The following is a 15,076-nucleotide window of genomic DNA, read 5'->3' on the forward strand; positions in this document are numbered from 1 at the left end:
GGCATTGCATGTGACAACCCCTACAGATATTACAACAAAAATTGAAGAACAATGACTGGTGCGGTTGGCAGGCGTGCACCTTATTTATAATAGGAGTTATATTTTTAAACTTTTGATGCAAAAGCATTCTCTAAGCTTAACTTTTGTAGATTTTAAACTGAAGAAATATGCTTTCATAGACTGGCTCAGTTGTGTCACAACGATATTTTTGCGACTGATTTTTCACCGCTGCTCATTTTATAATTTTCTACCTCGCTTATATTTAGACGCATGTATTACAATATTAAATAATATCTATCGTCAATGCAGGGCGCCTTCAACACTTTAGTAGCCACTTTTAAGGGTTTCGTTGCAGAAAGATAGCTCGTTTATATTCACCGGTAGAATGCCATAGAAGTGCATTGCAGTTTATTTAAATAACATTGGCTCATTGCAGATTTTTGATATTGAGCGATTTAATATCATTTTTGTAGCATGGGCGCATCCCACGACGGAAGCGAACCAGACCTGTCAATAAGCGGCCATCCTGGTTCACTGAAGTGCAACGCCTCTAGCGGGCATTTAATGACATATGTCGATGGAGGTCCTCTTCGTTACCAGTTTTCGGAGTGCAGCAAGGACGAAATCAGGCATGTTTTACGGTAAGCGGCTGTCAGTATTTCTGCAACAGAAAACAAAAAAAATATACCACAGCATACACCAAAGTAGTACTGGTAGAGCTCCTTCCGATAAGGGGAGAGGAGCGACCGTTCCCTCTAAAAAAGCCTCAGTATCATTAATTTTTTTAAAATTTTCCTAGATGGCTAACAAGGCGCAACAGTCCCGCATATCAGATTTTTATTATATATTCCGGTTTCTCTGGCTGGTTGGCTCGATAGGCGGAAGCTGAATAATGTTCACCTTAGAAAATGGAGTAATTCTTTCATGGCCTTGCAGTCCTCAACAGTGCCCTACAGTGCCTTGCGGAGCAGGTAAAGAACGTACAGCAGAAAGTTTCAGAGCGTTGCATATATATCCTTTCCGGTTTTGAAGATAATCTCTCATATACTTAAACGAAGATACTGCGTTTGAGCACGTCAGGGGTAGAAGTATATCGATACGAGTGCGCTTCTACTGTTCTTCACAATTTTTACTTTAAAAATGTATTTTAACTATACATCAAACAATGGGCCCCAAACTGTACCTACCCGCTTAAGCCCTCGCGTTCAGACTGTTTTTTGTATGTACATTTGTTTTTTATTTTTATTTTATTTATACAAATGCCCCTAAAGGCCCCCGCGACTCAGTACTATTAAATAGGTGGCACAAACCACAGCGCGAAGTAGCAAACAATGAAACCACCAAAGTGAAAACAAAATACATTAACTAAATAAAAAACGAGATCAAAGCGGCAGCCAAAAAATTATTGCATCAGCTAATTCCAAAATAATGAAAACAGCAGCATTCAAAGGAAACAACATGAAACATCATTAACAGAAATGCAATACACAATGAACACACTGCGCTGATGTTGAACGAAACACGCAATAAATTAAGCAATAGTTATGGTAGACATGACAGTAAACATTATCGCAATCAGTGGCAGTTGCAACCCGTGAAGGCAGATCGTCTGAATGAGTTATTTTGCGTGGTATGAATGAATGCGCGCATTTGAACGTACCACATGACAAACGAGTAACTTTAAAGGGATGGTGGCGTCGTTCAAAAACGGAAGAAGGAATAAAGAAAGCCGTTATGAAGCGCTGAGGGATGGTATGTACAGTTTAAGCAGAAGTGGTAAATATGCAATTTTTTGGCAGTGTCATAAATCCTGAAGATATGCGCCTTCTTAAGTGCTGTGATGCTGGTATGACGCCAGATGTTAAAAGCCAAGAGGTTTAGAAAAGTCAATAGTGAGTCGACTTGAATACGAACATCACCCGATGAATGTAGGTCATGACTGAATCCATCAAAGTTGGGTTTCGCAGGAGTAACCTGTATGTCAACCATGCTGGTACTTCAAGATGATGTGTTCTTTTAAATAGTTAATTACCTGAAAATGAATCACCTGTTGAAGTAGTTTGCATTCTGTGCTACTTAAGGAAACGAGCCAATGTCTGAGTGGGTATGAATGATCGCCAGCCTTAAAAATTGGCGCAAGCATAGCTAACTGCCAATCACGTGGAATCAAAGCAGATGATAGATTCTGAAAAAAAAAATATCAGACAAGATGCGATGTAAGCAATTCGATGAATTTATGAGTATATTTCCGTTAGTGAGAGGGAAACCCTCTAATGTAAGAACAGAAAATTTAGCCGGCGTTTAAAATCGCTGGCATAGTACCCTGCATGGGGAAGCTAATTTGCAAGATAAATACGGAAGGAGAGCGGTGCGGAAGAAGTAAAATAAAATAAATAAAAAGGAAAGAACATATAGTGCGCCAATAAATTCGGACAAAGGTGATTGTTGAGTAAGGGTATAACATAAAATGTTGAACTGCATGGTCTCAAAACTGGCTGACAAAGTGTTGTGTTGGGTTTACTGGCACATAGACAGCTAAGGACATCAAGCGCTAAGCTCACAAACACACAGTGAGCTAACAAAGCTCACTACGTGATAAATGCTTGAAGGTAACATGAAAGGTTAAATTAGAGGCTGTCAAGATGTCCAACGTCATTTAAAAATGCCAACAAAAGTTGATTTCATGTCTCCGTTGCGTAAGGCAGGCTAAGGGACCTAAAACACTGTCCATTCTTATAGGCACTGGGGAGAGCTTCTTCGAGCAACGTTCATAGCTCGCACGCTCGTCAGAATACGCAAGGCACTCAAGCAGTATATGTTCTACCGTTTGGATCGAGCCGCAGTTGTCAAAAACGGGACTGTTCATATGCCCGAAACGCTAACGCAATCCGTTTGTAGATGTAGCATTCAGGTGAAGTCCGTGATAAAGTGCTTCCTGGTGACGAGGAATTTTGCGTGGCAGTCATGATCTGAGTTGTCGGTTGGGTCAGTAGAGAAATTGGTAGTGTTGTGTCAGCAAGCTTCAGAGCGGATACGCTTTTTCGGAAGCAAATGTTTTAGCCATTTGGGACGCATCAGCATTCATGAAGAAAGTTCGAATGTATCTAAGATGTTCGTGGCCCTTATGTTCATCTGCTTTTTTATTGGCCAGAATGCAACGATGTGCTGGTATCGACAGTAATATTATGCAGTGGCCTGGGGCAGTAGCGAAATGATGTAGTTACCCGATGTCAAGGGAAACGGGCTGATGATTGGCTGTCTTCTGCAGGTTTGACACAATCTGCAGAGATGCTTTGCAGTCAGTGAAGGTAACCCATCGGCCGGGCATGCGGCGCAAGATATAGGAAACAGCTTCGTAATTCCATGAAGCTCAGCTGTCGTAGAAGATGTATTTCGCTGCAGCCGGTGATCAGACGCTGACGCGGTTTTAAGCTTCTTTGATAAGATATTAGCCTAACTAATAGGTATTTTGGACATTGACGCAATATTGTCACGAATATTACGCGCCGCACAGATGGGGACAGAAAACTGTTGCAGACTGGCGAGCGGTCACAAGCAAGATGGCGAAGCATTTCTTCTTTCTCCACTTCTGAGCTGTATCAATACAACTATTTGTAGTAATAAGGGCAAGGGAGATGTCTTCATGGGTAACAGCTGATATCAATGCGTTACTGAGAACTGCGGCTCATTCATCCCAGGAACACGGCCTCTTTCAGGATTGATATGCGATACATCAGGATCATTCGAGCGGTGTATTGCCGGCAAGAACTTCCGAGGGCCATTTTTTAACATTGATGGCCCATAGTGAGTGAGGGAGGGGTGAGGAGAGATATCAGGGCTGATTAATATTGCTGATCGCAGGCTTTGTAATGCCCCAGAAATCGGAAGGCCTGTTTTCGGAGGGTCTGTAAACAAGCTTTTTCTTATTTATAAGGAATTGTGAGTGTGGATTAAGCCAAAGCGGAGTGTAATGACATGTTATACTGATGTGGGGTATAAATATGTCTGTTAGAGCAGGAAGTTTGACACTGAAGAGGTTCCAGTTAATCTCCACTGAACATGAGAAGTCGCGAAGGTTACTGAGCATTAACTGCCAACTCGGCGTTTTAGCCTCTCATTTGTTTGTGACAATTTTCGTTTGCATGGGGCATGATATCCAGATTTCCTGAGATTAGAAGATGGTCGGAGCGCCCTTCTCGGTGCCCAATATTGTAACAAAGGTAAGGATAAGATCGGGAACAATGGCATATATAGCGGAACGACTTGTGGGTTTAAAAATAAGTTGCTAAATGAGAAATCATTCAAAGCAAGACAGGAGGAAAGTCTGACCTTCAAGATCCCATAAAAGAGCTGTTATTGAGGAAAACTTAGTTGTCGAAAGTCAAAATCACCAAATAATACAAAAAATGAATTGAGAAATTGAGACATATTTTGCTTAGCATGCGACAGAATTCGCTTGAAAACCAAGCGCTCATGTCACAGGGGCGGTAGATCACACTAATAATGACATCAGTAGGGTTAAATTTCAAGCGAACTCATACTTCAGGCAAGACGCGGCTTCAGTGAGCAAAGCAGAGACTTTTCTTAATGACAAGAACTACACTACCACCCCTACGACTTACGCAGTCAAAACGAATTAAGTTACGTTGGAGTCACTGACTATAACGACGTTATCAATAATCAAGTCATTTAACCAGGTCTCGGCAAGCGCGGCGACAGACGAGCAGCACGAATTGAGTAGTGAAGAAAGAGCCACGTTTTTAGAAAGAACACAGCTTATGTTAGTGTACGGGCAGCTAACTCTGAAATCATTACGAACGCTGTTTCTGAGTGCAAAGGTTGCTTCACTGTCAAGTTACGAAGACCGGAAAGAATGCGTCACTCGCGGGAAACCTGCATTGCGTGACTGGTTTCATTTTTCCAGCAATAAGTGCCACTGTTGATAAGCAGTCTGTCAAAGCAAGAGCGAGACACACAAGGTCCCCTTCACTTTTTACTGATTTCCCGTGCTAAACAGCTGGCGGCGTTTCTCAGCAACAGTTTGAATGTGATCGGGCAAAATGACGAAATCCGTATTTTTAAGCTTATGGCTTCTACTTATTACACACGCGACTGGGATTTTCTAGCCTAGCAATAATAGGCCTGTTTTCGCACTCAGAAAACAGTCCTACGCGGTGAGTCCGGGCTAAGGAAGACAGAGTTAGGAGAAGCGCGTTAGAGCAAAATTCGTTCACAAGACGCTCGGGTTCATCGCAAGTTTCAGGCTTATCAGCGTCTCCAACACCATAAAAAGAACTGTATGCCGGCGGGAACGGTATTCCAAATAAACGCCTACTTTAATGTTTGACACATCATGAGCACAAGTCGTGGAAGCAACTTAGGTAGTCACTGGCTGGTTTTTCGGTTCAAGTTATTGCACATATTTATAATTAGACTTCATTTGAAATTGCTCGATCTTGAGCTCAAGCTCTTTGACACGTTTAATTAAGGACTGTATTTTATTTTGTAGGTCAGCATGATTGCGGAGGATTGTTTTGCTGTTCATCGCAAGCATTTTAACAGGGCCATAAGCCAGTTCCACCTTTTTCCACCTGAACCTTCTTCATAGGATATGGGTTTGTTTCAATATCACCACCCAAGACCAAAACGCGCCAAATGCGGACTGCCGCCGCGAGAAAACGTTTTAGGATGTGCAGTGGACACGACACCGCTAAAAGGCAGGCATCGTCATCTCGTTAACAGGTGTATTCGCGATAACTAACCTGAAACAGCATGACCGTTGAGTGGCATGGCATTTCGGGTGTAGCGCCGTAGCCCAAGGTATTTGCATAAAATCTGTGCAGACTTGGGCCTTCCAAGAAATATCAAAATATGCAAGCATTGAAAGAAGGTAAATGAAAACGCATTTCATGCTGGAAGGACGCAGAATAAAATATAATAAAGATACGAATGATATTCTGCACCCATACACCATAAAAAGTATACATCGCAGCTACAATACATACAATACTAAAGAACGCCCACTCGGGCATGGTATTATGAAAATACAAATACATTTAAAATAAATGTTGTAAACGCATGCTTTGACGCCAGAGACAATCAGAAGGTAATAAAATGGACACAAACGACATATATGGATATACATCGCACTGGGCACACAGTGTCAAATCGGTTTCATATCCGCACCTCAGCTTTCGGAATTTTCACGTCTTTGTCTCTCACATATTACATAGCGCAATTCATTCAGGCGCAAAAAAAAAACAAAATTGCTCAGCCTTTTCTTCGTTTTTTCATTATGCAGCCTACGCGGAAGCAGTTGCTGGAACATCGGAGCGGAGAAATTTTATACTGTAGAGAATATCTACCCAGGAAGAATATTGTCCGCCAATCAGTACTGTCACATGCTTTATCCAAGGAAAAAAGGGGTCTTCAGTAGAACGGTAATGTACGGAAAAGCCATCTGCAACAAATGTTTTGTTTGTGTTTGACTGATAAATCTGTTTAGAACAATTTACAGACACAAAGGTTTTGGTTGCGCACTTTGCTTGCAGTGCAGCGTAAGGCATTACTATGTGTGAATCAAAACGAGAACTTCAGCCTCGACTGAATTAGAAATCGAAAACAATTTCCGTTCTCACCTGTTTCGGTTTGGGTCTAAAGAGCCCAGAGGTGACTCTGCCGTCAAAAATCAGATAAAACAAAGGCATAGAACAAACTTCGTGATGACCATGGCTTCGTTGCTTTGATTGATTCAATGCTAACGCCATCCTCTCTCAAAACTTAAATTGAAACAGGCGCGAATGCATTGAGCTTTGTTTCACCCTTCACGTGGCTTATACTTTTCACGTGACCTATGACGTTTTAGCCACACCTCAGTAATTCAAACCGAAACGGCTCAGAAAATATATTTAGCTATAGATTATATATTGGCAGTAGGCGAATACCAAGTGGTAATTCATTCATAGTAATAAATTACGCCTCATTACAAAAACAGAAAACTGTCAAGAAACCTTGCCTACACTCTTTTAAGTTTGCTTGGCAATCATATTGAACTTTAATGTTTCGTTTTTACACAGCTTGATACTCAAGAACGTGAAATAACCGTTTAGTGACTGCTACTGTGTTCACTGTAACAGCCCTTATTTAGTTCGATGGGATTTCATGTGGTGGTACCTATTTCTCAGGGCACTTAGTTGCCCAGTTTGAGCCAACTGCAGAACGCTGTCAGCATGTTGCAAGAAATTAGGTGAAATTTATATTTAAAGCCTTGCTCTGGAGTCCTCGTTGGCTGAGCTATGTATTGAAAATTGCCCTCTATGACTTAATCTGCTTTAAGTAGAAAGTCAAGCTGCGGCCTTAAGCGCAAAGCATGCGGCGACTGGTGTGTTCGTTTGGCCAGCCACTTGTCGAGTTCGTGGTTTTCCTTCCTAAGATGATGGCACAGCTACAAATTACTTCCGGAACTAGGTTGAATAGAGCCAGCTGATGGGTGCCGCTCTATGTAACCTGAGGCGGTAGCAAGAAAAGGCGAAACTCGCCTTGTTTCCGCTGTCGCCACATGTAGTTACTTAAAAGTTACGTGGTAGCTCGTATCATGGACGCTGAAAAATATTGTGAATATTATATGTGGAGCAGAAACAGATAATACCCCGCCTTTATATATTATAAAATTAGTTTTCTGCGCAAAATGCGCGATCTTTAAAGTTGTGTCTGCTGGACTCATATAACCTTATTAAGGTGACCCCATTAGCCACATTGTGTTGGCAATGATTAGCAGTAGCAAAGCTTGCTAGGCGAACTGTTTCCTATATTTAATGGCTAGATAGCAAGACACGGGAATTAGCAAAGAAGAACGCTGTGGTATCTTCGCAGCTGCAAACAGAGATATTGTGTGGAGCGAACGGCGGCACTGGGCACGGCTTACACTGTGCAGCGTTCTCGACACCTGGTAATGCAAAGCAAACGGACCTAAAGGCAGACGACCCCCCTTTAACGTTCATGATTATTTCTTGTCCAACAAGAATAAATTTTTCCAGTAGCCCTTCATGCGGTCTTTTAAGAAGCTTTACTCATTTCTTTTCCTTAACTAATCAAACCCCCGCCCTCATTTCTGCTATACTGCCGAATTTGTTAAAGACACTTGGCGAACAAAGCCGATTCCATCATGATCGTAATAACAAGAAGAATATGAACGGGATGGAGCGTGTTTCGTACGCACACTGGTATCCTGATTGGAGTTTATCAATAATTCTCATGAGGAACGAACATAAAAGTTGTCTCTTATCGCTGCTAGCCTAGAGATATTGTGGGGAGCGAACGGCGGCACTGGGCACGGCTTACACTGTGCGGCGTTCTCGACGCCTGGTAATGCAAAGCAAACGGACCTAATGGCAGACGAGGACAACGCAGAGAGCCATGGAAAAGAAAATGGTCGGTGCAACGTTAAGACACTTGAAGATAGATGATTGGTTCAGGAAACAAATGAGGGTTATGCCATCCTAGTCCAAATCATGCAGCAGAGGTGGCGTTTGGCTGGGCATGTAATGCAAGGCAAGGTAAGAGATTGTCCTGAGGGGTAATGAACTGGTTTCCAAAAAAAGTCAACCATTGCAGGGAGCGGCAGAAAGTAAGGTGCACGGCTGAGATTAAGAAGTTTGCGGGTATTAGGTTGCTCTGTCTTGTACGCGACAGGGTTTATTGAAGAAATATCGAAGAAGCTTATGTCGTGTAGTTTGCGCAGTCAGAGTGAAGAATGGCCGCATTTATCTCTGTTTGGTTTATCTTAAATGGGCGTTAAGCCTGGAAAAGCGTTGCTTGTCCGGGCTCTCTCTCTCTCTCTCTCTCTCTCTCTCTCTTTCTTTTTTTATGTTTTCTGAGAGAGAGGAACAATAGAACAGTAAAATGGTGATGATAATGATGTTAAGCATAGTTGTACTGTGTTTCACGCTCTGTGAGTAGGATCAATTTGCAAGGGTAGACGTGCGGGCTAGTTGGTGTACCATGATTCCTTTATTTCTGTGTCCTTGTCTTTTGCGCAGTTTTAAAGAGATTAATTTTCCCTTTGAATATAACAGCGATTGTTCAAAGTAACAGATACCATGATATGTACATTAGCAGTAATCATAGAAATTAGATATTTTTCTTTGCGCAATGCACTTTGTTTTCTTATGCTTACTTCACCAACGCAGGACGCCTTTAGAAGCAGCCACTGCAAATTAAGGTGCTGCGCATACGACCGGCGTGGCTCCGAAGTGTGTGTCCTTAAACCAATGCTTGATCATATGCGCTGTGGTTATTCAAAGGTAAGTGAAGTATATCAAATTTTATGAAACTTGCACGTGCATGTGCGAAAAGGGCGAATTCCTGACGGCACAGCAACACAGCGACATTCTCACAGTATGAAAAATGGAGCACCGCAAAACTGGCACCAGTATTCATTATATTATTCTCGCAGTTGTGTTCCTTGGAACGGCAAGATAAATATCAGACTGGAAATAATAGAACATAATGGGAACACTGCTTCCTAGTTAAATACTATAAAGCACAAATACCTTTTGCCTGCCTGAGGTAGCCAGGAAGTAGCTTGTTTGTATTTGTTCGCTTGGTTTTGCTTTCGGGAAGACATTGATGCAACGTGATAGCATGCAAGACTTTAGTTCAGCTTTCGCTCAACGTTTCGTAGCGACTGGTGTTCGTTCGGCAAGAAAGAGCTGGTCAGCCGCGTTTTAAGAATGGGCCAAAGGAGACGCTGGCCTCCTATACTTCGCCCAGTTGCTGCATGTGATCAATAGGTGAGCAGGACTTGCGAGTAGGAACGCCATCTCCTTCTGCAAAGCTCCTTGAACTTATGAGGAAAACGCCTACTCTCAGGGCTCTGTGCCGTGGTTAGAGGTGCTTCTCGCAAAAGCCAAAAAAATTCGGGAGTCAATCTCTTTTTATTTAGGGGAAAATGTTCTCTGAGCAGGTAGGAAACTTCCTGGTAATGCGCCGACTGCACTAAAACATATCTCACCAGCTTATCGAGAAATTGCTTCCTGTGTGGAATCATGGCGCCATAATCTGTACACAGGACTAGCCACTAAAGCTTTTTTTTTTCTCCAAGCCAAGCCAAGCCAAGTTTTCAAAGATACAATGAATGAGTTAAGAACGTGCTTGTTCCAGATACAAAATCTAGGCAATTTTCTGTGGTTCCTTCCATGCCGTATCAGCCAAACGTTCCTTAAATGCTAGTTGACGCAGTGAACTTTCTTGTAGCCGAGGTGGTACACTTGGTTCATGATATTCAAGGTCTAGACACAAAAGTACGTTGTATTCGTGGTGCGATATTTCCTTTCGTTATAGCTAAGGTTACACTCGAAAGTTAGTTAACAGCGAGGTTAAGACAGGGAAATTTGTTGCAGACGAGGTAACACAATAATGTTCGTTATATCCAAGTGGCATATTTAGGTTTGCTATGTCGAGGTTAACAGACTGAAGTTCATTATATCTGATGCCGCACACTAAGGCTTGCAACATCAGAGGTAAAGACACGAAAGGTATTGCATCCTAGGTGGTATATTAAGGTGTTTTTTTCCAATTCCGAGGTACTATCCTAAGTTCGTATATGTAGTATACTAAGTTACTTCCTAGTGTGGTAGGAGACTGCTACCTTCCTACAGTGGCAGGTGAGCCACTTGCCACTGGATGCTGACAGACGGTGGTTGCTATTTCAGCTTGTAATAACCCTTCCCTGGCTAACACGATAAAAATAAAACACCTGCTAATCAAAATGTTCACACAGGAAAAATAAATCTCGAAAGCACGGCAATCTTCGGTGAAACAATGAGCTGCTGGCAAGAGTCCAGTGCGAAGCTCTGAGGAGGCTTTGGCTTCTACCCTATTCACGAACGCTTACAGGCGCGTGCTCTCGTTTGATAAATGAAGGGATGATCGGCACGCGGAAGCCAAACGGCGAAATGTAGCTCCTTTAGGTAGCCTCCAAGAGGACTTTAATAATATACAGCGTTATTAGGTATGCGGTGTTTAAAGTTTGAATGCTACACAACGCTACAGGAGAGTTAACTGCATTTCCCGTTTTTTTTTTCTCCTTACCTGCTCTTTTGAATTAGGTGGCAACCTAATGATGGCACGGGAAAACGTCTAAAAGTTTTCATACTTTGCTATGCAGTAGTGGCTTTTTTTTTCGTTGATGTTTTACAGCATGCTGGTATGATACAGGACTTCTCGTACTTAGGTGTTACGAATCTTGCAACCATCTAACTTCGCACTTAAAGCTTTTGTACAAGGCGTATGCAGTGGTTTTCAATGTGGCAACTAAGTGCATGCACTATATGAAGGCAGTCGAGCGTTCATGCCACGCACAAGCCCTCATAAGGAGATCGCATATTGCCATCAATTATCTAAATTCCTCGTTTCTGCGTCGACGTCTCATGCTGGACTCACTTGAATCCTGCTTTTCAACCTCGTACAACATACGACTTCATCAGCGATGTGCGGTCATTGGCTCAGCAAATACTGCAACCACATTCTTAGACAAAGCAGGGGGATGCACGTTCTGCTAGAGTTCTTGTTTACATCTGTGAGGACTCTGTGAGATTGCAGGTCTTATTTTCAACAAACACCAAAGTACAAACAATAAACGAGGCGGCTTTTAACGGAAAGGAAACCAATTACAATATGAGCGAGAAGAAAGGAAAGGAACAAGAGAATAACGCAACAATACACGGGAAAAACACACGGGGGAACAGAACAAAGTGCTTATGATAAATGCAGGAAAAAGAGTCAAAGAGGAAAGTTCACACTACTTGTCTTATTCGAGCAACGAGCGGGGAGGACTGGCTGGGTGTCGGGCAGTCAAGGAGTCTCTTGGCGTTCCAACGTCGATGAAACGCTACCGCAGCGTCAGCGTTCGTGGGCTCCCGGCACGGTTCCCAGGTCTGGTATCCCGGAAAAAGGTCACGTAGGCGCCAGAGGCGGCCTGTGTGGAGCAGCTGACGGATGGACGGAGAAGAGTGGCGCCTGAGCCTGGTGGTTGAGGCTCTCGACGATGGATGTCCAGGTCTGGTGGCCCGGACGTCTGCGGCTAAGGCCCAAGCCCGGAACTCGGGGAGCCAGCAGAACTCGTCCACGTCCGTCGCCCACCGCGCTCTTCTCTTCTCTGCCACGTAATCCTGTTCGACCTGTCCCGGCGTACCCCTCAGCACGCGCTCCTCGTGCTTTGTCTTCTCCTCACGAACGCCGCTCGGTGGCGCTATCTCCTTACAACATCCAGTCTCTTATTGTACCGTTATCTGCTCCACCCTATCATCATACAATATCAGACATGCACGTGTGTCACCCGCACTTCGCGCACTTTTAAGCGTGAAGCTCCCGACACCCTTAGAACGTGTGGAGGTAGCGGTCTCGGACTCAAAGGAGATGCATCCGACTCAACGTGGCAAGCTCAGCGGAGACCAGCTACCAAGTGACAAGAGGTTTTTGGTCGTTTGGTGCCCAGCTTTCGCCGGTCGCAAGCCAGAGAATGGGTCGGAGCCAAAGGTTCACAAACAAAACAAAGTTTATGCAGCAAAGAGACGATACAGAGGATTACACAATCACTAGTACAGACACATACAAAGTGATTAACAGAACAATGCAACTTGTGCAAAGTTAAACTCGAGAGAGAATGCAATACAAAGGCAATATTGCACCTAAAGTGCTCTAACAAAAGAGAGAGCCAAACAAACAAATCACAATTTGTTCACCGGGCACTGCGGCAGACCGACGACCAGAGTTCCACGACGATGCCGTCCCGCAGACTGGCGAACGTTGGCTCGTTGGTCCGATGCTGGCCGAGTGGTGTTTTCCCGGTAGTCGAACGGGCGCGCTTCGATGAAGCTTAAACGGCGGTCCGGACTAATTTGACAGCGGTCAACGTCCTTCTTTTATAGGCTCGCTCTCACGTCTGTTTGTTCTACGCGCCAAAGTAGGCGCGCACATACACGCAGCATCTCCCGTGTAGTTTTTCTTCCTTTCTCTCGCCGGCCGCGTGTCCTCATTGGTCAAAGTCGGGAGACGTTTCGCGACGGTTCGGGCTAGTTCTGGCGTGGCGCCGCCGCCGACGGGTGAGGGGGACGTGTGTTAGTGCACGCAAGGCTACCCCCTTTTCCCCCGGTCAGCAGTAGAGGCGACTCGGATGTTCGACAGAAATCTTCGGCATGGATGACTCATTCCCTCGGCGCACACCGTGTCGGTGAGCGGTGGTGGAGGGGAGAGAGAGCCACGCGCTCAGCGGGGGTTTTCCTTCTTCCCCGTTCGGCTCGCGGCGGTGTTTTTCTTTCTTTGTTTCCAAAACGCGCCGAATTTTGTGACAACGTGGCAAAATAAAAAAGTAAACAACTAAGCCGCATTACTTTGAGGACGCTTTTTCCTGAAGTGCCTAAAATTTTTATTTGCTTTCCACCATAAAGGGTATGAGATGAAAGGAAGAAGCAGATATGCCGTTTTTTTATTGCCGATGTCTCTTTTGATATGTACGCTAGATCGAAAATTTTTGCGGGAAGCAGACGGGGGATTCAGTACCTATCAGCATTGTTGCTTTTTGTACTCTCCATGGAGGCAGTTGCAGGGACCTTTTAACGACTTGACCACCGCCTGTTCACAGCCCTTTTCAGGCTTGAGGAGGCCGTGTCAGGTTTGTCAAGTATGGGGGAGGCGTTTTCGTATAAGAGATCTCTCTACGTGCGGGCTTCCCATCTAGCCAACGTGGTAGTAAAAATCGTGCGCTTGTAACAAGTTCCCTTATTTATTTGAAGGAATTCCAGTAGTTTTGTACCTAGAATCACTGCACTAATGCAGAAGTTCCAAACTGCCACTAAATATGCCATTGGGGCTAGAGAAATACACTAAAGCTTCCAAATAAGGATGTAGTTTTAATACAATCTTTCCGTGAAGGCTCTCTTCGTTAATGTTCTTTGATACCTTCAGATAGATGCTACCCATAACATAGAGAAAACCCATCGTGTATTCAGGATTATAGAGAAAATGTTCACTAATGTAATCATTTACTATCGTTTGAAAATAAAGCCCCAACAGCAAGTGAATATTGTTGATACTTAGCACACTCGCGTTTTGTAAATCTGCGCACCACATTTCTAGGCACCGACTTGAATGGTTTCACTGTCAGTGCCATTTGCCTGCTGCCCGAACAATTGTAAAGCATGTTTATTGTCTCAGTGTATGGGGGGGGGGGGTCGCACGGAATAAATGAAAAGGACGTTCAAATAAACGAAAAAAAATGTTGGCCGTTCAAAAGAAGTGGAGGAGTGAGCTGTGATGCTGTGTCGGCGTCCAAGGAGTTCGTGCATGACTTCATACGTGTTCTTGGTAGGTAACTGCAGTTCCATGTAAGTAGAAAGAGGAAAGCAGACAGCGCCAATAATCCAGGTGGTCGATATTGGTCTGTAGGAGCCAGTTCGGCAGCTTTTGAACGCACCATTTTTTGCATTTGCACATAAATTTTGTCCTCGTCACAACATATCATTTTAGTACATAGATCCCTGCTTATGGAAAGAAAAAGCTGCATGACTGTCTTCCTGAATATTTCAACATCTTCAGGTTTGCAAGTGAACGGGACTTACGTTGTTTTCTTTCAGAGATGCTTCCAAGGCGTTTGCAGAAACAAGACGGACCTCGTGCCAAAAGGTCAAGAAAAACAATTAAACACGCAGTTACTGCTCACCTAAGCGTGTACTTCGAGGCGCAAACAGAATACAATATACTAGAAGACTATATGCTGTCCTCTTTTTTGTGGTCGCTGCTATCTTCAGTTTATTCTCTACTTCAGTCTGGATATTTGTTTTTCCCGCTTCTTCTGCAAGTGTGTACATATGCTATGGCTTGCGGGAGGTTTGTCTGCTACTTCGTGGCACTCTGCTGGCTCTGGGAACAGTCGGCGTGCCGTCCGCATCCACTCCTGGGTTATCTGTGTGCCCCTGCATATAGGCCTTAAACAAAGATAAGTCAGTCAAACCGCTATAACAATAGGATTCCGCAATATTACCTAGCGCGAAAGCAGGTGGCGCTGCACTTAATCCAG

The 15,076-nt window shown here is 43.9% G+C and overlaps 1 protein-coding gene across 1 annotated transcript in view; it reads left to right on the plus strand.

The window, feature by feature from the left end:
* LOC149328644 (venom metalloproteinase Antarease-like) overlaps positions 1–14,723 on the plus strand; it is a 39,980-nt gene extending 25,257 nt beyond the window's left edge. Inside the window, exons 10-13 of the mRNA XM_089559045.1 lie at positions 474–641; positions 6,302–6,440; positions 9,189–9,302; positions 14,634–14,723. Coding sequence (XP_089415171.1) covers positions 474–641; positions 6,302–6,440; positions 9,189–9,302; positions 14,634–14,723 — 511 coding nt within the window. The remainder of the gene's footprint in view (positions 1–473; positions 642–6,301; positions 6,441–9,188; positions 9,303–14,633) is intronic.
* The last annotated feature ends 353 nt before the right edge of the window (positions 14,724–15,076 follow it).

Source organism: Amblyomma mixtum, chromosome 9 (genome assembly GCF_055824585.1).
Source record: "Amblyomma mixtum isolate Tamu chromosome 9, ASM5582458v1, whole genome shotgun sequence".
NCBI lineage: Eukaryota > Metazoa > Arthropoda > Arachnida > Ixodida > Ixodidae > Amblyomma > Amblyomma mixtum.